We start from the raw sequence: 27,761 nt of genomic DNA, 5'->3' as shown, positions 1-27,761 counted from the left end.
CTTCTGACTGAGACAGGGTTCCCATGTTATCTGTGAAAAACTACCTCCTGCTGAACTTGTTCCTCTACTGAAAAAAATCCCTTTAGACAGAAATTGTCCATCCTGCAAATTCTCCATTGCTACAAATGAGTTTCTTAACTTGTGTGTAGGATTTTTGTGCCTTTCTCCCTAGCATATATGCTAGTTTGATAAGCCAAAACTATTAATTTCATTTATCTAATAGCTGTGTGTTCCGTTTTTTGTTTTGTTTTGTGGTTTTTTTTTTGTAGATACTATGATCAGCTGTGTTCAATTGAACCAAAGTTTCCATTCTCTGAAAATCAGGTAAGACTGCCAAATCAGTTACTGAATTCTGGCACCTATGATGTATGACTTCCAAGCCTGTACCTGATTCTCTAGCGAGTAGTTTTATTGAACAAGATATCTGATCTCTCTGAGCCTTACTTTTTCGTAATCTCTGTTTATTTTATAGTCAGTGTTCGCATACAGTCTATGCTGAAACTTCACCTCTAGTGGCCATAATTGCTTTTGTTTTACAGATTGAGAAACATTTTGGCTTTGGCTGCTTATTGCTTGTCTTCTAGGGCAGAAAGAGTTGGGCTGTGCTGATTCCTCTTCAACTCTGCTTTCCAAGAAGTCTATTTCATACTATGTTCTAAAGGATCTTAAATTCGTAATTTCTGTGGGAAAACTTGTGGAAATGGATGTAATATGGTCTTTGTTTTTTGAAGCAGAACAGATGTTTCCTTCACAACAGTTAATAGAATAATCCATTTAAGAGCTTATCACTTTATTCCTGCCTCTGCATGACGTATTTTTTATATAGGTATAGTGTTCATTATGGTTTGGGTTTTTTTTCCTACCATATTTCTTTAGAATCATGTCTCTAGAGAGAAATTCAGCTTAACTTTTTCCTATTGAAGGCTTCTTCAGGTGGAGGCTGGAGTAGATCTGTAGGCTCCTGTATTTTGTTGGAATAAGGTGTGGGTTTTCTTTCAATGTGTTTATAAATATGACAGAATTTATTTCTTTATCAAATCAACAAATCATACTTAAATGGTGATATTATTATTAAAAGGAAAATTTCCTTTCAGTATTACAGGTTAAAAGTAATTTGAATCTTTCTTCTATGTGAGTTTTCCATGTAGCTGCATTTGCTTGCAGCCAAGAGCTACACATTGGTTTTAAGTGAGCAAATCCTTTGCTATAGTAATCTACAAACCCTGAGACAAGGAAAACTGGAAAACTTAGACAGCAAGATCTGCATGTCTGTAAACTGTTCCACCTAAGGGGAGAAATAGTCAGTGGAAGCAGCAATGCAGCTGGGGACCAGAATATCCTGCGCTAGCACTGCTGCTAGATGAAAATATACTATCAAGAAAAGCTGTTGCTCTTTCTGAAATAATTCTCCCAAAGCACTTTAAACTGAGGAAGTTCACCATCTTTTCTGGTTTGATACCAGTTGCCTACAATTACTTGATCAGGTGAATAAGGAATTGAATTGTGGAACTTTGAAAGCAGATTGTATTAAGTATTTTCATTGCCTCTGAAGTATGTGCTGGAAGTATAAATAAAACACACTGTTTCTGTCTGTGTTCTCTTTCCTGAGGGCATCTCTTGATAAAGCTGCTATTGAATTCACTCATAGTAATGAGTAGATTTTGCTATTGTGCAACAGATCCAAATACACAGATCCAGATACGTAATTTGGCACGCTGGAAACTGCCTGATTGGATGGTTTCCTTAAACTGTGATTATACCAACCCATCAGACTTACTGGGAGAGGAGTATCTTGTTCAGAAACAAATTTATCTATTGCTCAGAATATGAACAGAGCTGAAAAATAATTCTGAGAATTTCTGTCTTGTCTACTTGAAATGTTTTGGACTAACTAACAGGAAGAAGAAGATGTAGCATAATTTTGTTTTGAGTACTTCTTGAAGATTTCCTGAAACTTCCAGAATGTTTGTAGTGTTCCAAGAGGTGAATGAAAGGTTTCATACCATTAGAATATAAGGGTTAAATGCATAAATTCGGGGTGTTTTAAGATTATATTTGGTTTTAGAGGTGAAGATCTTTCTTTTTCACAACTTCCAGGTCTGTGTAACATTTACGTGGAAAGATGCTTTTGATAAAGGATCACTTTTTGGAGGATCTGCCAAATTGGGTATGTGAATGTACCAAAAAATCAAGTATTAATGATAATAAACTTTGAGAATATTTCTATGTAGTAGATTTAATAGTCTTTCTAGTGTTCTCAACATATCTTTCAAATGAATTCAACTATATTGGTAACAAATTCATCACTTCAACATTGATAATGAACAAATAAGCACCATGCAAAGAATTTTTACAAAATTGAGATTTTATATTAGATTTCCAGGGGCACGTTTACATATGTGGTCTGAGAGTAGCTGTACTGTCTGCTTCTCAGATGTTTTCTGGGAGCAACTCCAATTGCTACTAATCAAAATTGTTTATGTTAACGTTAACATTCACGTTCAGTAGATTTTGGGTAATGCAGCTCTTCCTGTTCTAAATGAGTAAGATCATTATGAAGTGTGCTTATGAGTGAGTGAGTCTGTTCCAGAAGGGGAGTGATGGTAGCTGGCTTCAGTAACCTAGTCTTCATACCACATTTTGTTCAAGAGAATGAAATTATTTGCCTGTGCTCCAAAATTACTCTTCTATCACTTCTTTCTGAATTATGTCATACAGATTTGAACATGTGGAAAAAAGAACCCCTGTATTTTTTCCACATGAACATAGTGAGTTTGAGTCAGATTTGTTTTAGTCATAGAGGGACAATTCTGCACTACAAATTCAGGGTCATGAAATGGCTTTGGGACACTTGCCAGTATAGAAGTAAGACTCCTTTTTGAATAAGTGAGGAACGGTTCAGTTGTGTGTCATCATTCTTTAGTATTTCTCTTTATACCTAAGTGTTCATCATGATTGGCATTGCAAGATGACCATTGCAGTTTTAAAGTTTTAGACAAAGCCTGGAAAAAGTATTTGAACTTCACTCTGGTTTTATTTTTACTAAAGTTTTTGCCTACTTTATACAACTGTCCTGGTTTAGGGCAGGTTTGGGAGAAGACCTCTGAATGAAGTCCCTCTAGGAAACAGATTCAAGCAGTCCCTCTCCCAGCTGGGTTTGGGGAAAAATATTTCCTCAGAGAGAAGCGGAAAAAAACCTGTTTATTTAACAGGCAAAGCACTCCCCAGCACAAAAATGAACAGTACTAAACAGCAAAACCTCTCACCCCTCTGAAGAGATGACAAATTCAGAAGAGTCCGTTCTGTGGATTGCAGCCCAGCTCACTCAGGCTGTTCTCAGTCCCTCTGGCACTGGGAAATGCCACGGCCCAGTCCAGGCCTGGTGTGACACAGGTGTGAGCTTCTGGTGCTCTTCGGGGTTCTCAGTCCAGAGCAGGTTTGAACATTCCAAGAAAAAGGAAAGCAAATCCACAGTCCAGGGAACTTTGCCTCAGCTAGCCAGAAGAAAAACAACCAAAAGCAAAGGAGAGCTCTTTCCTGCTGTCCACTGCAGAGAACAGAGTCTGTGTGAAGGATGCGGGGGAGCAAGTGCAGTCTCTGATAACGAACTCTGCACATCTTCTCTCTCCCTTCACTCCTGGAGCGAGTCTTAAAGCTGCAGAACTCAATATTCAACACCAACAGAACAGACAACTGGGGATAGAAGCAATATGAAGTCACCCCAAGACAGCAGCTCTCCATTAGCAGCTACTGGAAGTCTTTGCAGTTTTCTGTGTTCTAAATACACATGCTAACAGTTGTGCTCATGTGAATTGTATCTGTAACAATGTACCAGATACCTATGCATACATACTCAGGTGATCCTTGCTTTCTGTCCCAACAGTTCTAAGAAGTCCTGGGTAATTGGAAACCTTCCTGAAGATGTGTTTTTTTGGTGTGGTTTTTTTTTTTTTTTTTTTTTTTTTTTTTTTTTTTTTTTTTTGTTGTTGTTGTTGTTTTTATTTTTCTCCTCAGAATTTGGTTTGTTCTTTCTTTGGGCCTAACATTTAATGAGGATTGAATCTGTTTCATTGTAAAGTTCAGAATATTTAGTTATTATGTAAACATAGTCTGTGAATCACCAGAGATCTATAGTAATAATGAGAAAAAAAGAATCAGTAGCCATAACAATGATGATTACTATAAGACTTTGAATAAATGTGCTATTACTGCAGCTTGAGGAAGCTTTCTTGTCTGCAGGTTAATTATATACTAGTCGAAATAATCTGTGAGGTAGATGGGCAGATATTTATGCAGCAGTCTGTGTCAAATACCAAAGAAGTTTTTAACTTAGATTAAGGGATATTGGGATAAGGGTCATTTTGAACCTTTAAAGCAGATCTTGGTGGAAAGAAATTAAGAAAAGGAGATCAGAATTGGTGGTGAGGTTTCTCAGTGTAAAACAAAGCTATCTGTAATCAAGGAAGCAAAATTTCTTTAGAAGTCTAAGAGGAGTTTCTAGGTAGAAATTCAGCGTAAAAGTCCTGAGACTTCTGTGGCAACAAGATGCAGGGATGTGACTTAAGAGTTCTGGCTCTTGCTGTGGTGCTGAACTGTTTGCTTCCCACCTGCCCTGGATCCAAAGTCTGTGTCACAGTGTTAGCTGACAGATACTGTGACTGCTTGAAAAGTCACAATATCTGTCACAGTTGAAAAGTGACCAAGTTCACAGCATGGCATATTATCTGAATTATATTGACAAAGTTAATAGGTGGTGCCGTAAACATGTGAGTCTGTGGAAAGTCTGTATTGCTAGAGTAAATCACACTTGAGGTGCAGTCCAGAGTACAAAGTAATTCTGCACTTCACAAACTTTCAAGCCTTATTTTCTTTCCTGTCTTTTGTTTTAGTCTTTTCAAAGTCTGAGTTCAAGACCTTATTCTTAGAAAAATTCTGGAAAATAAATTTATAAAGGGAGATTATCACGGTAAAATAGTGACAGTGCAACTCACTTGGAAACAAACGGGAAAAATAGGATGTCAGATTTAGGCTTGCTTGTTGAAAAGTTAGTGCAGGTTAGTAAGCATTAGCATAGAAGCTTCAAAAAGGTGTTAGATAAATATTTAGCTGTATAAGAAGCTGGATGTCAGTGAAATGAAACAAATGTACACCTTTAGTACCTTCATGTTTTAAGGATAACTGTACCTGGGTTTGTAAAATTGAAAATTCACTAGTTGTCACTTCTTGGAGGACTAAGAGTCCTCTAAGAGGACTGTTTGGACACTTTGACACTAGTAGGAGACTAATATCTATAGTATTTGTTTTTGTCAGGCACTTGCGTAGGGCAGCTAACCTTTTGAAAGCAATTAATAATCAAAATGGTTCCTGTTCAGGTATTTCTAGTTCTAGAAGTGTGGGCTCCATCCTCTGGACCTATGAAGTACTGCCAGGGAGGAGTTGTTTCTGGACAGTCTATGCTGCTGTCTACTGAGATCAAATTTTAATGAAGCAAATCCTTAACTGTTTGAGTACATTCATAAAGGATATATTTGTCAGCATTTTTAGCCTGAAACAATAGCTTTAAAGGTGAAAAATTCCCTACATTTCAATAGATAGAAAACTGAACATGTAAAAGTCTTTGTAATTGGTCAGTTATTGCAAAATGATTAATGTATGCAAGTTCATATTTCAGATGACTGCTTGGTAATGCTTCAAGGGCCAAAAAGCTGCACTCTAGTTAGAAAGACTTCAAAACTATTTTTGTATATGTTTTCATGCTATTGCTTTTATGCTTTATATCAATTTCTGTAGTTGCTCACGTGGAAACATTTTGTGACAGTACTAAATTAGACTTTCTAAAGCCTTCAGAATGAAGACTAATTCAGCTTGAAAAGTTCAATAAGATTGGGGTTTTGTTTGTTTTTACTTGAAACTGTTGATACCTTTGCTGATAATAGTGTTGGCCTCATTTGCAGGATGCTAGAGAACTGAAGTTTATTTTCTTAAAAGTCTGGCTGTCTGTCTTGCCTGCAGCTCTGGCAAGTTTGGGATACGAGAAGACCTGTGTTTTGTTCAACTGTGGAGCACTGGCAAGCCAGATTGCAGCAGAACAGAATCTGGATAATGATGAAGGACTGAAAGTTGCAGCTAAGCACTATCAGGTACAGAGGCTCCCTGCATCTGTTCAGGAATTCAGAATTCGTATTCTTAGAACATTAAACAAGTATATCTCAATTTTAAAACTATGTAAACATATGCTAAAATATATATGTACATATTTTCATGCTCTTAACTGCAAAGATGGATTGACTGGATTGTACCTGGTCTTGTCACATATTTGTTTATCAGATTTGGAGGATACAATTCTATAGAGTTCCCTATACCCCCTTCCTCAAGCAAGCTGGTAACTAAACTTTCACCTTAAGCTTTAATAATTTTAGCTAGTATAAATTCTAGTTTTCACAAGTATTACAGTAATAACCTTACTTCTTTCTGGAATGTGTTAAAATCTTAGGCTGTTTGGTGTAACCAGTGTAATATTATTTGGAGTCTGTCATGATGATTGTCTCATTGTAAGTGGCTACAAGAACAAGAGGTCACAAGAAGTTGTTTTTGGTGGCTAAACAATAAATGGGAGATCATACACCAAATAAACTTTTTTTTTTGTATTTTTATATGTATTATATTTCTTAATGAGAAAATATATATGTAAAGAATGGATGATAATGTTACTTTGTTTTACTTAGTTTGCTAGTGGTGCTTTTCAACACATTAAAGACACAGTTTTGTCAGCCTTGAATCGAGAACCTACAGTGGACATCTCTCCAGACACAGTTGGGACTCTCAGTCTTATTATGCTGGCTCAAGCCCAAGAAGTCTTTTTTTTGAAAGCGACAAGAGGTATATTTTAGTTTTTGGCTTGTCTATTTAAGTACATGTTGCAACTTCCCCAAAAAATTGGAAGTGTTTTAAATTACGAAGAGCCTACACTAATGACACTAGTATAGTAAAAAAAAGTAAAATTACAATACATCAAGGGTGTTTCAGAAGTTTTTGTTTGCATTTTCTGATACTCCCCATGCTCCTTGCAGGTCATTAAACACAGAATACAGATGTCCCTTAAGAATATGTCTAAGGTTCACCTGGCAGTGCAGTTCTCCTACCTGCTTTTTTATGTCCAAAACCATTAGTCTCCATCTTTACAAATGATATTACTGGATTATATTTTTTCCCTTCCCCCTTTGAAAACAAAAGACATTCTCTGAAAGAGCTGAGAGTACCAAAAATGGTGCATAAGGGATTTTATAAGTACTCCCCTTCTCCTTTGTCTAAGGAGTTATTTTATGAGAATTTAAAAAGAAATTACTGTGCTAGAAACAAAGGGGTTTTTCTAAGAGTTGAAGGGAAACAAATTCTGTTTTGTTGGTCCTGCTTTTAAAGAGGAGCTCTTTGACCAAATCTTTTAGAATGCCCAGTTGAACTCAGGGAATTCTGCAGGTAGAACAAAAAATAAGTTCCCTAGATGTTAAGAGTTGATTGTGAAATACACATTTGCAATCTAGCTATCTTAATACAGCTGTTAAAGAACTTATGCTTCAAAGAATTTTTCAGTGGAATGGTACTATCTTTGATACAGTTTCTTACTCTTCTGCTCTTCTCTCTTTGTTCAGAAAATGTTGTTTATCTAAAAGTTACAGATACTTACAAAGTAGAAATAAGGACATAGATGTCAAATGTGATTGATCACAAATGGCTCTCTCCTGACATAATTTGGAATACTTTGGACAAAGATGTGGGTTATCTTAACTGCAATATTTCTTGTCTTCACAGGGAAGATCCCTGAAAATTCTTGTAGCCTTTCTTCCTTTAGAAGAATCTTGACAAGAAACTGTCGTCCTTCAGCCAGCTGATAAATTATGTTTGTTCTTTATCATGCTGATAGTGGTATTTTAGTCTCTGGCTGATTGGACATTGCTTTGAAATAAATTTGTACAAGAAATGCCTGAAATGTTTCTTCAGGAATGGAGCAGGTGCTTCCCTCATTTTGTATGACAAATTGATTGTCACCATCTTGATTTCTTCTTTTCAAAAACATAAAAAAGACAAAGCAAAGCTAATCCAAACCGCAGATTTGCCCAGTGAACTGAAGATTTTTGTGATTACTCCTAAGACCACAAGACTGACAGTGTTTGAAGGACAGTAAGGTTAATAATCATCTGATTATGAAGGCTGTTGATTATGCTGGATTTTGGTTCTTTTTTCTGAGGGGAAAGACATTTTGTGAAGAATCATGTTTGATACATGTTTAACTTGAAAAATGTATTTTTCAAACACAAATCCTTCAGAGTTAGATCTCAGAACAGAAATTAAGCTTTTTGATGCATTGACTTTTTACCTTACTTGGAATTTTCTGGGTTTTCTCTCACATGATAGTCCATTTATCAGCTTACCAGCTACAGTGGTATTTCTGATAGAACTGAGTTTATTTTGAAGTTGAAAGAAAGCAGAATTATTTGGCAAAAGCCAAATTGGTTATAAATTACACAACTACAGGCTAGTTATTTTAATTTCTGAGCCTTTCCTAATGTTTTCTTTAAATGTCTTTAAGTCTGAACATGTTTGCTCTTCTGAATTAGGGCTTACATTGTAGCTGCAATATTTTAAAGATACCTGAATAATAACTAAAGCCTCTGATGGTGAAAGATATGTTCTGAGTTCTCTGCATGGATAAATGAGTGTAACATTTTCTTTGTTAATGGAAATGTAGTTAATATGCCTGTATTTTTTCCTTTCTTAATGGTCCAGCTATAGGAAGGAAGATGTAACTACTGCAGAATTGGTGGAGCTAGAAAGAAAAGTTATTTAAGGTTTTTTGTGTGGTTTGGTTTTATTAAGTATGTACTGCACCAGACAGGAACATTCTAGCAAAGAAGAAAGGTGGTATATTTCATAAGCTATTTTCTCCCAGTTTGTCCTCTAAATCCTGTTCCACAGTGAAAAGATCTTTCTGGCATACCTTAAACATGTTTACCTCATAGACGCGAAATGTAATATATAACAGCTTATGTCTGAAATGTTGTAGATAGATGTATGAATATGCAGGTATGATCAGACCACTTGGGAATTCTTTTGGTTGAATTTTGGCAGATAAGCATACTCTGCAGAATTCCTAATCTCTCCGTAGTCCACAGTATTGACATCAGTATGACCTAAGGGTCACTGGAGTTAGGGGTTGCTTGTTTCCAAGGGCAGCTCTTTAGAGTGGATAGCCAGTGTTTGCATTGATTGCCTGCCTTGTCTTGGAAGGCTGAATTGCTAGTGCAGGCCAGAGGTTATCTTTATCTCCTTTATAAAAGGAGATAGTTGCAGAACATTCCTATTCTAGCAGTTTTAGCTTTAGGAGCAGGATAAGGATGTGCGGCAGGTGATACCACTGCAGATAGGCACATGTGCTGATAGGAATACTGTATAGGACTTTGAGGAGCTGTGTTTTTTTCTGCTTTGGAATGGTGTTTCTACATTTGCTGTAAGTTCACAGTGGTATGGACTGCAATGGAAAGCACCAGTCCCTTCTCTGTTGCAGTTTTTCAGAGTTCTGACATGGATTTGTGTTAGGAACAGATCCTGCTGAAAATAAAACCTATTTTGCTAACTAGGCTTCAGCTAAATTCTTTGACTATGGCTACATAAGTGCTTGTGCTGGCACAAGGAAGGGCTGGGAGCAAGCTGTCAGACTTTTGAGTGGGATTGTTGTGGCTTTTTTGGCAGCTTGCCATTGGTTTGAGGTAAAGCATCACTCTTAATCGTGCATAAATGCTTGCATCTCCCAGAAGATTCCTTGTTCAGCTGACTGAACCTTTGGTGTCATGGTTGAAGTAGAAATTCTGGAAACTGCTGCTGCATGTCAAGAGGAAAGAATGGGCTCCCACCTTTGAGTTACAATGTAAAGCTGTACACTTAAAATGCAGTTATTGCTGTTTGAAGATGAAATCATCACCTGTTCAGTTATAAAAACTGATGATGATCTTAATTGTTCTTTGTTTTTTCTCCTTCTCCCCACAGATAAAATGAAAGATGGTATTATAGCTAAATTAGCAAATCAAGCTGCAGATTACTATGGTGATGCTTACAAACAGTGTCAATATAAAGATACTTTGCCCAAGGTTAGTAACTCCTGGGAATAATGAGGGGTGGCATAACCAGCACAAGAGGTATGTTGTTACTGTGAAAAACTTACTATTTACAATGGACTTAATGAAAGACACTTAAAATATATATTCTCAAACTGACATATTGCTGCTTTTAAGGGAAATGAACCTGTAATTTGAAAAACAGTGATTAATCGAGGGGGCAAAAAAAGTATGGGCTTTTTTTTTAATAAGATCTTAATACATGAAGTGAATTTATTTGTAATGCATTTCATTAAAGTTAACTTGAAATGGTTGTGGTGTTATTTAGGGATGTATTCTTAGAACTTAATGCCTTGCTAAATCTGTTTTCAAGCTAACACTTTCTATTTGGGTTTAATTGGCTTCTTAGACTCACTGTTTCCATGTGAAATTTGCTCTTATGTTGAGTACAGCATGAATACAGAGTTACTGTACTCATTCACTCACCTGTTAGCAAAAAACATGACTGGAAGTCAGTGCGTGTCTTTTCTCCTTCTGCTTGCCTTCTCTTGCACTACCCCAAAAGAGTCTTGATACTTGTAAAATATCCCAATGTAATCTTGACTGTTCATTTGAATGCTGTTGGTTTTGGAAGAGGTAGGAAGATCTTTCTTGTGTTCCTTGAATGTTTCTCATATAGGTGTTAACATTGTTCATGATGATTTTTGACAGGCTGTGAGATATAATAAAGCCATTACTTTTTCTTTCATTATTGTGTACCTTTCTAAGCTGTAGATCTGCTCCTCGTTCCGGTTGCAAATTAATCTGTCAAGTGATTATTTGAAAGAGCATGAGACTTGCTGGTTAACACCAGCTCTGAGAACAGTTACATGTGTAGGAGTGTGACATCAAAGTTGATTGGCTACATCGGACTCCTGTTGCAAGGCCTTCCAGACAGCTTTGTCATCCAAATTTACCCTTTTTAAATGTTATTTTTCCATCTCTGGGGGAGCAGCAAATTTGCATAAATGTGAAGAAGCAGGTCTTTGTATACTGAGGTCTTTAAAGCATCACTCTGGTTTTTCAGTGCACCTTGATTTAAGAAATAAAACAGTAAGGCCAAATCCTTAATATAAGACCATGTCTGTGTGCTGTAGCGTAATGTTTTCTTCATATCTTGGTTGGTACTCCTGCAAAGATAAGTGCATTTATATAAAGTCTAAAATGACTTTTAAGTTGGTTTCCAGGTCAGTGGTTACTGGTCTTCTTTCTTTATTCTTTCATAATTATAGTTGCTTTCTTGATAGGCCTGCTGCTGTTTTAAGTGTAATTACTTTAATTAAAAAACAGTCAAACCAAAAAACCCCTAGAAGACCTATCTTTCCACCCACCTCCATTTCATAAGAACTCAGTCTTGGCTTTGTCTGGGGGTGTTTGGGAGTGTTCTTGCAACTGTCCTTTCTACTACATGCATGCGTTTCTTATCTTTGAAGTAAATGTTGTGACTTCATGGCTTGAATTTAAATGATGGCTCATCTAAAATAATGGACACCAAGAATTTTACAACAGCAGTTTAAAAAGAAATATTCAATCCATGCAAAGCCACATGATCTCTGGCATTTACCTCTAATGTTTTAACCTATCTAAACCATTAATTGGGTGATTCTAATTTCCTTTTCTTCTTCCTTTTTCTTCCTGCATCCCTTGTTGTCTGTGGTGGTTTATGTGGGTGGACTTTCCTCTGGTCAGTATTTTTATTTCCAGGAGGTGTTTCCTGTTCTGGCTGCAAAGCACTGCATTATGCAGGCCAATGCAGAATATCATCAATCTATCCTGGCAAAACAACAGAAGAAATTTGGTGAAGAAATTGGGAGGTTACAGGTGAGTAACTTTCTTCTTTGAAAAATATGAAAAAAAACTTCAAATCCTGAAAAGCTGTTTGGAGTTCTGAAATCCAAATAACTAAGAATGAAACGTATTCAGAAATTGTTGATCATGTTTATCACATGAATTGAATTATTACCAGATGCAAAGATGACAAGGCACCTCTCTAACTTTTGTAAAGATGTGTTTTAGTGAATTTTGGGCAACTTGATACTGCTTGACATGTTAAATCTGTTTACATAGGCTTAATATCTCAGTGCAGCTAATATGACAGATTTGTTGATAAATTTTCCTACATAATGTTAGTAAAAAATCCCCCAAAGGTTAAAGTCTACCTGATCTATACCTAGTATTTTTGCTGATATCCTGCTTTAAAGCTGAGTAATTTTTAAAAATCATATAAACAGTTCTCTTTTTAGTCTTTATAGTTTTTCACCCCCTAAAGCTGGTTTCTAGAGGGACTTGGAGATGTTGAAAGGAATAAGGTGGTCTTGTATTTTAAGTACAGTAGAGAAAATAAAATGGCTAAAGTGAACTACTTCCTCCAGGTCCCCAGATCTTTTGGAAAATAGGTATGTGAAATGCTGCTTCAACTGATTGTGAAGATACATGTGCTGTGTATCTACCGATATGCAGAAAATTTGACAGACTTATAGAAGGTGATTGTGTTGACGACTTGAAAGTTACCGTCATGCATTTATCAACTTTGTGAAATATGGAGCTTGAAGCCTCTTTTTGTATGCTCATCTGTTTTCTTAAGAATATATGAAAGAGAGTGAAAATTTATTATTTTAACTGTATTTTAATGTTTTTAGCATGCAGCAGATTTGGTGAAAACGGTAGCATCTCGCTATGATGAATATATAAATGTTAAAGATCTGGTTGACAAAATCAACCGCGCACTTGCAGCTGCCAGAAAAGACAATGACTTCATTTACCATGACCGGGTTCCTGACCTGAAAGATTTGGAGTCCATTGGAAAAGCCAGTCTTGTGAAGTCTACTCCAGTTGTTGTTCCACTCAGTCAGAAATTCACTGGTATGCAAAGTGTATGGTGTGCATAGGGTAATTGTTACCTTGTTGAAACACATGGTCAATGAAGTTCATTTGTACCATGAAAAAATAGACGTTTAATTTTTGCATTCTATGAAGTGTACAGCTGTGTTTTTGAAACTGCTGCTTCTCCAATTTGTTGTTATTGTTCTTGATGATAAGTGTAATAAGGCACAGGTTGAAAATTCTTATCTGAAGTGTTCAGTTCTCTTAAAGTCTTTCTACGGTTTTCTCAGCAATTCTGTATCTAAAATTTCTATATTAAACCAGTCTTTTCAATTTCAGAAGGAAAAGTTCTGTAGGGGACAGTACCAAGTTGTGCAATATCAACTAACTTTGTTGCAGGTCACCCATAAAGTTGAAAAATTTCATTTTGTTGGCTCTACAGATGAGTTGTGAAAACATTTTCTCTTATCTTTCTCATATTTTTCCTTTAATGAAACAAAATTAGAAATGAAGCCTAAAGTCAAGTCTGATTTGTAACCCTGCAATTTGTGTAAAGATATTGTCTTTAAATTATTTTAAACTTAATTCAGCCTTAAAACTGAAATCTAAAGGCCTTTAAGAATAGATTATTGTTTTTTAAGATATCTTGGGGAGTAGAAGGAGAGTATATTAAGCTGTTTAAGTCAGTCTCTGTAGTACAACCTCTACAAAAAAAATTGTCAAGATGTTTGTGCTTCTATGTTCATAATGCAGCTTGTGTAATTTATACTACTTTAATTGCAGACCTGTTTGAGAAGATGGTTCCGTTGCAAGTGCAGCAATCTGTGAGCGTTTATAACCAGAGGAAGGCAGATCTGGTAAACAGGTCAATAGCACAGATGAGAGAGGCCACAAATCTGGCAAATGGGTAAATATGACTTCCTCTTGAGAAATTTAAGAGGGCTTGTGTATGGCCTGTAAGCCCTGGGTGCCTTGCAGCCTGTGGATGTCCAGATTATAGCAGTGTTTTTTCATTACTGTATAGTAGGATGGCAAACTTAAATCATAACAGGGGGATTTAGAACCGCTTTTATGTAGATATTAAATCTGAAAGTTTATTAAAAACAAGTTGTATTTATGTTTCTTCCATCTTTCCTCATTTTTTAGGAGTGCAGGACTTGCTCAGAAAAAGTTCCAGTACCATTAATCTAGAATGAGAAGTATTTTCAAAACCCAAGGCATCATTTCAATGGCCATTAAAAAAAAAAAAAGTTCTTCAAAATAAATAATTATTAAAAAATTGTACCAAGCTGAGAGATAGCAATGTAACTTAAGGCAGTTGTTTCTTTTGTCTACCAGTCACTACCTAAAATGTTTGCCATGTTTTGTAAGTGCTGAAAGACTAGGATTTCTTTAGCTTTTTAAGAGCTTTGAAATGTATTTTTAGTGAGGTGTGTGTTTGAAATTTCAGCCTAGGCATACGTTACACTCCATTTCCATAATAACTGACTGTGTGGTTGTTTGTTTAGATAGCAGTTTTATTTTCAGGATTAAAGTTATTTGTTTAACATGTTGACTTTTTCAGTGTGTTGGCTTCCCTCAATCTTCCTGCTGCTATTGAAGATGTGTCTGGTGATACTGTTCCTCAGTCTATTTTGAACAAGTCGAAGTCTGTGATTGAGCAGGGGGGAATTGAGACTGTTGATCAGCTGATCAAAGAGCTGCCTGAACTGCTGCAAAGGAACAAAGAAATTCTAGATGAAGTAAGACCAAAACCCTAAAACATTCTAAAATACATCTCCACTCTATGCTTTGCTTTAAATGACAATGGAAACAGTGCACAATTATTAAAATGCTTGTAACTTTAATAACTTCACTTGTAACTTTCAAAATATGCTATTAAAGTGTTCAGCCCATACAAAAACATGTGGATGTTTCCTTACAAATACTTTCTTTTTAAAAAAGTTGGTGGAGAGGGGAAAGCATTGGAAAAGCATTCTAAAGAAATTTGAGTGATTTGTCCCATTCATGCCTGTTTTTCTCAAATTACATTTTACAAGAATGTATAGGCAGTTTTTGTTTTCTACCTAGCTGTGTATTTTGAAGCTATTTTATGTTTACAACAGCTCATAATGCATGTAGCATTTTATTCTTGCAGTCTCTGAGATTATTAGATGAAGAAGAAGCTACAGACAATGACCTGCGAACAAAATTCAAAGAACGCTGGCAGAGAACACCATCCAATGAACTCTATAAGCCTCTGAGGGCAGGTAAAGTCCATGTTTTATGCTTTGGATTCTAAAGATAGTGTAAAGTAGTTCTCAGTGCTCTGGTATCTATAAATACACAAATTTCAGATTGAGGCACGTTGTGCCAAAATACCCTTTGCAGTCTGTGCTGTTATTTGGAACTGAAAGAGGATGTAACAGCAGGGAATTTGCTGCTGCTTTTGCACCCTTGGTGTGTATGTGCATGTTGCATATAGGTAAAGCCTTATAAAATAAGGGCCTTGTTACACTTGTAAAATCATGGCTCAAGCATGCTACTTAGGCTTAAGTAGATGGGAGCTGTGGGAGGGTCACTCAGCTGGAATAGGGGTAAAGTGACATGCTGCATGACTGCCACATGTCCCCATCGGTGCTGTAAGGTGGTTGATTGACTTGGGCTTGTTGTGCCTTAAAACTATGTAAACTGATAACGGAGTAACTGCTTAAAAAAGCCTGGTTTTTGCAATAAAGTGGTTCTTCTTTGCACCTGCATGGGGACTCTCAGTCACTTTTCTTCATACATGTACATGCTGAAGTTTCAGAAAGCAAATGAAAAGAAAAATGCCTGCCCTCCTAAGGATCTGGTTTCAATTGCCTCTTAAATACTCAGTGTGTTTTTCCTTAACATTTTTTCCATCAATGTGTTGTCTCTTTAATTTGGTGTTTTGTTTTGTTTTGTTTTGGTTTCCCTAGCATTAGGTCAAACTACTTAAGACCATCACTTTAGCAAGTTTTCTGTGTGCCTAGTATGTGTTATTTTCTGAAGCTAACAAGGGACTGATACCACTGACTTGATCTTGTAAAGTCACAGAGGTTAAAAATCTGGAGAGTAGCTCAAACCAGTGTTCATTCATGTACCTTTGTATACTTCACTGGAGAATTAATAGAGATGCCTAGTTTATGCACTTCTTAAAGCATAATTTGAAAGCTTAAGTTTTATATAAAAGTCTTACATATTGTGCAGGCTTATAAAAATGTATGATGACTTGCTGAAAAGCACAAAAACTGAAAAGCACAAAAACTGCTCAGGTGCAAGATTGGATGAAACAAATTTTGAAATTATATAAACTCTCTTTTTTCCTCCTGCCCCCAGAGGGAGCCAATTACCATAATATTTTGAATAAAGCTGTGCAGGCAGATGGGCAGGTGAAGGAGCGCTATCAGACTCACCGGGATACAATTGCACTTCTGTGTAAGCCAGAGGCAGAACTCAATGCAGCCATTCCTTCTGCCAACCCAGCAAAAACACTGCAGGGAAATGAGGTAAAGCAATGAAATTTGTCTCTATTTTGAATAGAAGTGCTATTTGTCTAACATAAAGTAAACTTGCATGAATTGGTTAAGAAAGCCGATCACTAGCTGCTCTTGTTTCTGTCTCAGTTGATACATGAGGTAACTAACATTTGGAAAAGAAGTTGTCCTCATACTTAAAATCTTCTTGAGAATAGTTTGTTACACTTAATGTGAACAAAGTCAATCACCATGGACAGCAAGACTCATTGACTATTATAAAAGGAGCAATGAATATTTTTGTTACATAGGGAAGTGGGATGTAGTGCTTGGGTTCTTGGGACAACATAAGACATGGTTCAGTATTTTAAAGTATTAGGCAATTGCGCCAGTTTGCTTTCCAAGAAATTAATGGCACGTCTACAGAAATATTATTTTTCTCAAGGTAATGATTTGGAGTCAGTGGTTTTTGCTGCCATCTTAGAATATCCTATTGGAAGGTATCTGATCAACTAAAAAAACCCAAATTTTTTGCAGTAATTCAGTCTTATTAGCAAAAGCAAACCTGTAGAAGAGAATAGAGATTGAGAAATAATTGAAAATCTTTTGTCTGTTTGGTCACATTTTTCCTGGTTTCTCACATTAAACATATATTAAACATTAGTATTAAACATTAAACAAATACTCATGCAGAAATATTGCCAGCATCTGTGAGGCGTGCAAGATGGAAACAAGTTATTAAGAGGTTATATTTCCCCAATAGTTCCTCTAAACCTGCTGACTTAGTACACTTATATTGCCTAGGTTGTTAATGTCTTAAGAACTTTGCTGGCCAATCTGGATGAAGTTAAGAAGGAGAGAGAACAACTGGAAAATGACCTGAAATCTGTAAATTTTGACATGACAAGCAAATTCCTGACTGCACTTGCACAGGATGGTGCTATAAATGAGGAGGCTATCTCTGTGACTGAGTTGGACAGAATTTATGGAAGTTACACACAGAAAGTGCAGGAGTCCATAAAAAAGCAGGAAGAACTTCTCAAAAACATTCAGGTACAACACTTTGCATGTTTTCCTTTCTCCTAAACTAAGAACAATGATGCTTCTACCTGTCTATACTTTAGAAGTCTCACTTCGCTTTCTAGTGTTTTGCTTTTTTTCTCTCATGTCAGTTGATGCTCCTTTATGCTTCGATCACTGAAAAATGCAGAGATAACTTTGTGTTCACTGGAAAGAAATGGGAATGTTTAGCAGGCTCTCCCTGCAGTTCCAGAGTAAACTCTCTTGGACCTTTTCTTGGCACAGTTCTGCAGATGATTTTGTCCTTGAAATAAGCTTAAGTGGTGTGTTAAGAAGTTTTTGGGTTTGTTTTGTTTTATCCCCTCACTCCATTTTAATTTTGTCTGGGATAGCAGGAGACTTGTCCTTACTGTCTACTAGAAGACATTTTGGATCTCTCAAGTACAGCTTGGTTTATTCCTAATTGCTCTTTACAATGTGTGCTTGACTTCCAGTATGTGCAGAGCTTATTGAAGTAAAACCTAATAGCATTTCCCAAAGCTTATTTATAAATTCAGTCTTAATTTGTCAGAGGCAGGTACCTGAAACATCTGGCAAAAGAGGAGGTCTTAGTGCTTGGAGAAAAGACTTAAGTAATGATGGAGACTTTTATCAGTAGGGAAAAAAAATTTCTTAAATGACCGTATGCACCAGGTTTAGCAAGGATTTTATGTTTGGATATTTTTTAGCACAACATAATTGAAAAATCTTATTGGGTAATTACTTTAATGTTTGAATGTCCTGTAGTTTGCTGGATTCTGGCAATTAAAACAGTCTTTTTAAGTTTACTTGTTTATTTTCCTGAAAGAAATGAGATATAAATAGGTGATCTTTCTGTAAGTTTTCCTCTTCCCTGTCCTTTTAATAGCTTGCCAATATCAACCAAATTCAAAGTGATGCTTCTTAAAAATACTGACTTTCAGTATGATTTTATGAATATCAATGGAAGTTTGTACAGGAGATAACATAATTAGTATAGACTTGGAAAGACCGTCTGCAAGATGAGCCTTGAGAATTATTGAAGGCAGCCCACAACAGAACAGGTAGTTAACTGGTGATACCTACTGCCAGTGAGTTAACATATGTACAGTTCTGAAATAAACTTTGTAGTAGTTTCTGTGCTTGACAAGTAGTAAGTATTGAAGTCCAGTGTGGATGGGAGGTGAGGAGAAGCAGGTTTTGGGGAAAACAGAAGCAATGAGTAAGAGGAAAAAGAAAACAAAATATACAGAATCTTATATAGAACTAGCTTGCATTATTTGCACTTTTCATTTGTTCTCTTCTTTCAAGAATGCGCATCAGGATTTTTCAAAGATGAAACAATCAAACAATGAATCTAATTTAAGAGAAGAAGTCTTGAAGAACTTAGCTGTAGCGAATGACAACTTTGTTGAACTTGTAGCCAATTTAAAGGAAGGCACAAAGGTATGTTAATGCTTAAGGGATTGAAATGACTTTCTTATGTGTACAGTGAGATGTGAATCAAAAATCAGAATAAACTTTGGAGACATTGGTAGCTGCCAGGTGCATTTTTGAGAATTTTACTGCTGAAGCAAAGACAGTGAGTTGCTTGAATTCTGGTTATTTCAAGACCTGTGAAATGCTTCTTTGTTCCTATCTGAAAAGTAAGCTTTTCTGAGCAATAGGATAAGCTGTTAATTACAGCTGAGTAAATAATGCTGAAGCACCCAGATGAGCTGTTTTATCTGAGAAATTCTTTCATCTGTTCTCCCATAGTATTTGATCACCTTATAAAATTGGTGTTTTAAATGTTGTTACTGCGTACATGGGAAATAACAAGGAGAGCTGTATTTAGCTTGCTTTTTTTATCTGGGTTTCTGGAAAGTGTCTTACAGCTTTTTTTTGCTGGTTTATTGGTAACTCATTAGGTGAAAAAAACCCAACCTCTGAGATACCTAGACAAATGAAATGCATTGAACTGAGAGCAATAATAGTAAAAATAAACAATTATCCTTTACAAAAATAAAAAGCTCATCACCAGAAATGATCTAGTTTTGCTTTGGTTTTAATACATTTTTTTAGCTATCCTAAACTATTTTTTTATTTACACACGCACAAACCCCCACAAAATTCTATGATATTAAAAGGATGGGGAACAACAGCTGACTAATTTTGCTTTTGAAAAGTGTAAGAGAATGTACTAGTAAACTTCATTGGAATGGCAGATTCTGGGCACTGTAATAGTATGACACCTACAACTGGATCAATATCTAGAAGTATGCAAACATGGAAACTGAATGTATTGATTGATGTATAGTATTTTTACTTTTCTTTACTAGTTTTACAATGAACTGACAGAAATCCTGCTGAAATTCCAGAACAAGTGCAGTGACATTATCTTTGCTCGCAAGACTGAAAGAGATGAACTGCTCAAGTAAGATTTCAGTGTTTTATTTAAGCATTGCAGAAATGTTCAAGTATTTATCAGAAATTTGTCTTTGGGGACATGTTTATTATGGCACTTGATGCAATGAGAAAGGAAGAATAGGTGTGTTAAGCCTTTTACTTCTGCACTTTAAACCTAGTCCTACTCTCCTCTCTCCTAGGAAAGTGATAGGAGAAATAAATGGAAAAATCTACTCTAAAGTCTGCTCTACTGTTCCTATGTGTAGTTCATCTTGAATCTGTTTCACGTTATGATTTTAGTCTCTATTCTTTTTGGCATGCATTTGTTAGTAATTTTATTTTATTTTTCACTTTGAGGACCTTGTGATTTCTACACCCTGCTCCTGCTGTCAGTTTAGTTTGAGAAATTAGATGCTTTATCATATGATTTTCTTCTATGTGTTCAGTGTAATGGAGGAAAAGCATCAGTATTCTACTTCTGCTCTGTAGCCTGCTCTAGTCTCATACTTTATCATTGCTTAGATACATGGATTGTTCACAATGCTGGGGAAAGAAGCAGATGTCTTTCATGTGAGGAAGAGTGATGTTGTCATTGTCCCCTACATGAGATCAAACACAGTATAGTATGTTTCAGATGTGATTTTTAGGCTCTTCTCTAAGAGGAAAGCATAACTGAAAAGGTTTGCCATTTAATCAGTGTTCTTTAGCAAAATACATAGCCTTTTATAAGAAAGGACTTGTTACTGGAATTTTGGTTGGTGAAAATGCACTTGTTCTATCTACTTGCCATCTTAGAAATAGGTTGCTCAACACTTAATTTTACCTTTCTAACTTAATTCTGCGTAGTGTTCTTCTTTGCGTCTGTTCTCTGTGCTTGTAAACAAAGTCGGAGTTGCAACTCCTTCTGCCTTTATTTGGCTTCCTACATTCATGTGCTTTGGAAGCTGTATGACTACCTAACCCAAGCAGAGGTCTGAATATCTCACATCTCTACTATGTTTATGTTCAGTGTTAAGGCTGTAGGGTTAGTGTTGATAGAACATTCTGCCAAATCTTACTGTGCTCTTTTACTGTTTTGGCTATGTTGTGATCTGTACCCAGTACTGAGTTAAAACATAAAAACATTATTAGACAATAAATGTAACAGTTAATGAGAGGGTTGGTTAGAGGATGGTTTCCATGAAAGTGATTTGGACTCCAAATTTAGTTTGAGCTAGCTCAGTAATCATGCATCTTTTTGGCTTAACTTGCTGCAGTGTATAACAAACAATTCTTAAACTAAGCTGCATATTTGCCCTTTTGTTTTTAATAGAGATTTGCAGCAAAGCATTGCTAGGGAGCCCAGCGCTCCCTCCATTCCGCTGCCTACTTATCAGACCACACCCGCAGCAGGAAGTAAGCCAGCAGCATCACCTGTTCCCACTCCAGCCCCAAGAACCATGGTGGTAAATACATTCTACTGAATTAGTGGGTTGAAAATACTGGATCTGCCCTTGAGAACTCTAAACTGATCTGTAATCCATGTGTATCACTCCTCAATATACTGATGTAGTTGGAAATGTGTTGAAGTGAAATACAGGGCAAAATCTTAAAGCTTTGCAGATGTGTGTTATGTACTATTCATGCTCATAATTTTTAGATTTTAAATTAAAACCTTAGTGCCTTTTAGATGCTTTTTGTTGTCTGTATAGATGAAATATAGAATGTATGTTTGAAATTAAAGTAAAAATCAATCATATAACCAGAGCTTTTGATTCCAAGATTTCAATAAAGAAGCTCCAACTTAATTCACTTTCTCTTGCTAGGGGACTAAACCACAGCCACCAGCACGTCCACCACCACCGGTGATTTCTGCAGCAAGCAGTTCCTCTTCTGCATTAGCACCATCTGGAACAGCTGCAGCTCCTGCTGCTGCTCCAGCTCCTGCTCCAGGAGCCAGTGCACCTGCAGCAAGCACTGCATCTTCACAGGCACAGGGACCACCTTATCCAACTTATCCCGGTTACCAAGGGTAAGTTACAGGCGCACTTAAGCAGATTTTTGTTATCCTGTTACTTAAAAGCACTTTTTCTTGTGTGACATTTTAACATTAGTTACTGTTAAAGATGTGTTTGCTGTTTCAGGTAAGGGGTTTTATTGTTTGTTAGTTTTGTGGTTGGTTGGGGGTTTTTTGTTTGAGTTGGGTTTTTTTTCTGATTTTTTGTTAGTTTTAATCATGTAACTCTTGTAGCAATCATTTGTTTGTTCCTTTTGTGGGAAGGTTCATTTTAAGTGTTTACAGTTTGCCGTCTTTAAAGGAGAAGGAAAATAGGACTGCATTTCCTTAGCCATTGTTTGTTGATTATTGCCAACACTTGCATTATCATTTGGTAGTGTTTATCTCAAAACTGTTGGCATATCTCATTTTTCAAGTCTTTAGTATGATACTAAGATAATGAAAAAATAGATAAAATTCCAGTTGAGTAGTGTGCTTTCTTCTGATGCTTTTTCCCATCTTCCTGGTGTCATCATAAGGAATTGAAGGCAACTGTGCTCTTCTTTGGTAGCAGGCTCAACAAATGTTGAAATATGCACAGTGTTATTAAATATTTGAGAATCAATTTAAATCAGTTCTAGTTCCAGTAACTTGCCTTTGCTCCACATTCTCTCTCCATTTCTGTTCCACACACTGTAATAGTTTCCACGTTTGCTCCTTGCAAGTTACCACATTGCCTGCTACACTTGAAGGAAGATTAAAGGAAAGCATTTGTGGAGATGCCATGTGTGTTTAGATCTATTAATGAGTTGTTTTTGCAAATTACCATCTTCAGTGTTTTTCAACTCAAGTATGCTCTTTTTTTGCCCCCACACAGGTATTGCCAGATGCCAATGCCAATGGGCTACAATCCATACATGTATGGTCAGTATAATCTGCCATATGCACCCTCACCCATGTATCAAACTTCTGGACAACCACCATATCCACCACCTCAACAACCTGGATACCCTTTTCCTCAACAACCTTATTACCATCAGCAATAATGTCTCTGCAAAGAAGCCCTGCTTGTTAAAATTTGGGAGAAGTTGGCAATAAGTGTACTAAAACTTCTAGCTTCCATTACTGTATACCATACTGAACTGTATGCAGCTCTAATTCCTGTATCTTGTTAACTGCTTCAAAATGTCTAGATCAGTTTTTATGACACTAAACTCTTTGAAAGATTATCTGCAGTGGCTTAGACCATAGAGTAATGCCAGAATTTGAGCCTAATTCAGTGGTCTGAAGCAGTACACTACATTTTGGTTAGACCAAAATATTTGTGTGCAAGAATCCTGTGAGTAACAAATAGGTTCAGATGAAAAAACGCAGTGTGTGCACTGGGTGTGATATAGTCTACAGAACCATATAGCATTTCCTTCTATATTCTATTGTATTTTTTAGTTTAGTTAAAATATGCTATTTTGTCTAATAATCAAGGCCTTGTAAATCATCAGTAAAAAGAAATAAATTACTTAAGAACAGTTTAAACACTTGGCATTCTCATTATCAAAAAAATATGCGTTGTGTGTCTGTAGATTGTTTCATTTATCCCTTGCCTTTCATTACATAAAGAAGTTCTCAAGGGTTTAGCCTTACAAGTGAATTTCCACCTCTTTTCCTTGATTCTGTATTTTTGTGACAGAATCTATAACCGTTTTAAGTGTTGGTAGATGAAGCCTTACAGGTAGAGTTTTCCTATAACTTTGAAATGTATTGGACTGATATACATTTATTACAATTTTTAAAGAATGGTTACTGTTGTGTGCAGGATACTATGTAAAAGAGGGGAGGTCTCAGGTCTTACAGGACCTGTGAGTAGTTGTTCTAATTTTGTTTTGCAAAGAAGTGGTGGTGGGAAATGTGTTAACGCTCAAAATAGGGCAACTGTTGATTGCTGGAACTTTGCAGTTTATTTTTTAAGTGACTGCTTTTTTTCCCTTGAAAAATTTCTGTATTCCCTCAGGGAACTTGCTGTCAGTGAAAAAACTTTCTTTTGGGTGGGGAGAAAATATTGTAAATTAAAGCACATTGAATGTTTACTTTTGGATCCATCATCTCAAGAGATAAATAACCTTGCACTGCATTTTACATAAGATAGTGAAGAATCTAAGTTTGGGGTTAATGGCTTCTACCAAATATTTGCTAACCATTTTTTCAGCCTTTTTCTAACAGGCTTGTCTTATGAGGGACTCTCATTTAGCCCTTGAAAAGAGTTGGTTCTGTGGGACAGTTAATTTTCTGAATGCTTCATCAAGATGTTCTGGCCTTACAGAATAACTAAAAGTTACTCCTTCGTTTTTCTATTAAAGTGCCTGATTAACATACCGAGGTATGTTTTAATGTAGGTGTTTAGGGGTGCCAAATATTGTAGCATCTGGGTGGAAACCTCAGTGGATCATGAATATTCTTCCTCATAAAAAAAATTGTATTCATATGAGCTCCTTTCTTTCTGTCTCAAGTTCCTCTTGCTGTGTGATCATCCCCATTACTTTGTGGAGACTCCTTATCTTTAATACTAATCACTAACCCCCACAGAAAATGTGGAATGAAAGAGAAATAAGCACCCATTATAGAACTTACTGAATGCATAATTCTAAACAAATTTATTAATCTGTAGAAGCTCAGTGATGTGGGGAACATGGTGGAATAAGGGAATACAGCACCATAGATTAAACCACTGCACAAAGACAGGTGCTTTGCATTTCTTTGTAAACATTGCTGAATGGGGTGGCACAGAAACCTCTCCATTTTTTTTCCCTGATGAGAAGACATGAGACAAGCGAGGACAATGGGAAAAAAACTACGAAGATAATTGAAGACAGCAATCAGAACCTGGTTTTATTCTAACTGGAGAAATAGTAGTTTTCCACTAATTTCACTGTGTCAATGTGAGCAAGTACAAGTCTAATGCAAGCTTTTAAATTCTAAAGTTTTAGTATGCCATGGGCTGTAGGTTTTTCAGTTCACACATTAGATGCATTTGAGCTGTTGTGCAAGGTTGTTTCTAGTGCCTCAATTGATAAAACTTATTTTCGTGCTATATTAAAAAAGTCATTTGTTCCAGCGTAAGAGTCTTAGAACTGAAATTTCCTTTTTAAAATTTCATAGATCTGGAATTACTGTCAAAACATTTTTTTCCAATTGTGTTTCTGCTTGCTTTTGTCTATTATTTGAATATGTGTAGAAATCTATGCATCATGTTCAGTTTTTCTCCTTTTTTTTCCTAAAGAGAACAGAAAAATCCAGAGACATATTATGTATCTGCTTTTAAGCATGCAGTTGTCATGACTTTGGTTGAAATGTTGCGTTGTTCTTCTATAGTTTATTAAAAAAAACATCTAGAAAACCTGATTCCATGGTGTTTCTCTTGAGTCTTTTGGGTTCAGACAAGTGTTATTTTGGAAAGTATGGAAATGGGTAATGGGCTCCCAAGATGTTTGTGCTGTGGTGAAGGCCTATCAGCTGTAGCTGCTCTGTAATAACAGTCACATTCAGATCCTGGTAGTGGTATTTATTTCCAAAGCTGGTAGAGTGTATTTCCCTTTGTTTATGTGAGGAGAAAATGATTAAGCGTCATTTAATGGTTATGTGCCTTGAGAAACTTGTATTCCAAGGTGTTTTTTTTGTGGACTCGGGTTCAGACTGGGTTACACAAGACTGCCAGCATCATGGGTATTAAAGCATAGTTAGCAAGAAAAGGGGTTATAAGGGCAGCTAATAACAGCAGGTAAACTCTCCCCTTGGGCACTCCAAGAAGTCAATTTCTTTTACATTTTTTTAAAAGGCTTTATAATGACATGCTTGTTTCAATTGCCATGTGGAGGGAAAAGTTTACAACCATGTCCTTTCAGAGTCTTTGAAGTCAAGTATTTATTTGATCTTGCATGAAAGCTTTCAGTGCAATTAGTGAGAAAAACAAGTTTTAGGAAGCAAGCTAATAGCAGATCATCAGTGCAATACCAAACTGTTGCAGGGCTAATGGGTCGTTCCTCAATTTTTTGTTTTCTTTATTAAAATGGTTTCAGCCAGTATGGAAAAAGTGTCTTCTTTCTTCACCACTAACGTGACACTACCAGCTAACGGTGATTGTTTTACTCTTGTCCCATTGTTTTGAGTGCTTTTAGAGCTGATATGTGAGATTTACTTTGAATTAGACTGAATGGAGTCCTTTGCTATTTCAGAGTACCTTGAGGCAATATTTGAACCTTCACATACTGTAACAGCCTCACCCATCCCGTCAGATAGCTGAAAATCACAAGAAAATCCTTCGGAAAGCTTTTTTTTTCTCTGCATTACCGGAGAGGGGTGCTTGCTTGTTACCAAAATGTGTTCAGTTCTGAAATGACTTACATCTCAGAAGCCGTTTTCTGGCATGTGTTTTTTCCTGGCAGACCATTAAAATAGACTAAGCTGAGCAATTGTGGGTTTGAGGTTTGGTAGTATACTGGGTGAAACTGCCTGAATTTTCACCATGTACAGTTTAAAAGAGACTATTTGGAAAGTTTCAGTGCCTGAAAAGATGAGCTATTACAGCAGAGCAACACTCAAAATTGCTTTTTTTGTATTGTTTATGGGGAAGGATTTGGGGTTCTTGCTGCTTTTGACTAACATTATTTAATGTGCTAACTTCTTGGGTTTACTATGACTTTTGAAAGGTATATTTGAAATGGCCAGAATTTTTGGGTTTTTTTTTTGAAAGTGACTTCTTGTTCATCATGATAGCTAAGTACTGCTAGATTAAAAAAAAGTATTAGTTTTTTTTAATTGCACTGCTTGAAGTACTTACCCTTACACTTCTGTGTTCTGAGAGTCAAAAACTTTATACTCAAATTGAGATTTTTCTGATTTGGACTCAAATTTGGAACTCCAGTAATTTACTGGCAAGCATAAAAGTTATTGCTTATCTCAAATTATGACTTTACATATAATTCCCCTAATTGACTATTATAGTCTCTTGTGACAACAACTGTATTTCAGTTGTTATAGTGTGCTTTTATTTTCCTGTTTGTGGGTTTTGGGTTTTTTTTCAAAGTGTTTCTAAGTCCTTGTGAGAGTTAGGCCACCAATTTCATCAAACAGGTTGAGAAGAAAAACTGTTTACTATTAAGCCTGAAAAGGAATAGGCACTGCCATCGCAAAATCAGCACCAAGCTTCACCACTAATTACTGCTTTTGGTCCTTCAGTCCTTTCACCTTTAATCCATTCAGCATATCTGCATGGCGATACCTGTCTGCATTTGCACTTCCAAATTAAAGCACTCCTGGGTGCTGGAGTGCTGTTCTTGGTGCTGGTAAGCTGGTGGAGTGTTTGCTGATAGGAAGGTAGCCTGTTCCCAACAGCATGTTTTCCAGTAAGCGTGGTGTGTTGTTGGGAATGCAGAGCAGTGGAAGGGCCATTCCCAGTGGGCAAGCTTGCCTGCAGTCCCTTTCCTTGGAGGCTGAGGTTGTGAGCAAGCACATGGGTATGGGCCTGGCAAGACCAGCTGGTCTTGCATGGTGCTCCTGGGACACATGCATGTGACATCTGACAGCACCTAGGTGACAAAAACATGCTAAAACTTGGCTATGGCATCATTGTGGGCACTGGTGAGATTTATATCAAAACCAGATTTGACCTCAAGTGACCTTTCACACAGAGTAACCTGTTGGGTGACCTGAAATTACCTTTATCCTAGAGTAACTTTTGGTGTGTGACTATGAGGAACCTTTGCCCTTGAGGAATATCTGTCCTTGGACCTCAAGTAACCTTTGATCTTGAGGATCCTTTGTCTTGTGCCCTCAAGTAACCCTTGACCTTTGGGAACCTGTCACCTCAATTAACATTTGACTGGAAGTAAGCTTTACATAACATTTACTTATATTAATTAA

General features: G+C 36.5%; 1 protein-coding gene across 3 annotated transcripts in view; it reads left to right on the top strand.

Annotated features, from left to right (window-relative positions):
• The window catches only part of PDCD6IP (programmed cell death 6 interacting protein), a 31,256-nt gene extending 6,012 nt beyond the window's left edge, over nt 1-25,244 (top strand). Inside the window, exons 2-18 of one of the 3 annotated variants that reach the window (XM_062509850.1) lie at nt 270-324; nt 2,098-2,167; nt 6,013-6,140; nt 6,726-6,879; nt 10,042-10,142; nt 11,853-11,969; nt 12,788-13,010; nt 13,755-13,878; nt 14,536-14,713; nt 15,109-15,220; nt 16,311-16,480; nt 17,252-17,500; nt 18,797-18,931; nt 19,807-19,901; nt 21,186-21,318; nt 21,679-21,884; nt 22,726-25,244. In XM_062509850.1, coding sequence (XP_062365834.1) covers nt 270-324; nt 2,098-2,167; nt 6,013-6,140; nt 6,726-6,879; nt 10,042-10,142; nt 11,853-11,969; nt 12,788-13,010; nt 13,755-13,878; nt 14,536-14,713; nt 15,109-15,220; nt 16,311-16,480; nt 17,252-17,500; nt 18,797-18,931; nt 19,807-19,901; nt 21,186-21,318; nt 21,679-21,884; nt 22,726-22,894 — 2,419 coding nt within the window. In that variant the 3' untranslated portion in view covers nt 22,895-25,244. Of the gene's footprint in view, nt 1-269; nt 325-2,097; nt 2,168-5,954; nt 6,141-6,725; nt 6,880-10,041; nt 10,143-11,837; nt 11,970-12,787; nt 13,011-13,754; nt 13,879-14,535; nt 14,714-15,108; nt 15,221-16,310; nt 16,481-17,251; nt 17,501-18,796; nt 18,932-19,806; nt 19,902-21,185; nt 21,319-21,678; nt 21,885-22,725 lie in introns of all 3 variants that reach the window. The other 2 variants (XM_062509846.1, XM_062509857.1) reach the window with 2 other exon arrangements.
• The last annotated feature ends 2,517 nt before the right edge of the window (nt 25,245-27,761 follow it).

Source organism: Cinclus cinclus, chromosome 1, assembly GCF_963662255.1.
Source record: "Cinclus cinclus chromosome 1, bCinCin1.1, whole genome shotgun sequence".
NCBI lineage: Eukaryota > Metazoa > Chordata > Aves > Passeriformes > Cinclidae > Cinclus > Cinclus cinclus.
Note: the sequence above shows the minus strand (reverse complement) of the source record. Positions and strands in the feature narration are given on the sequence as shown.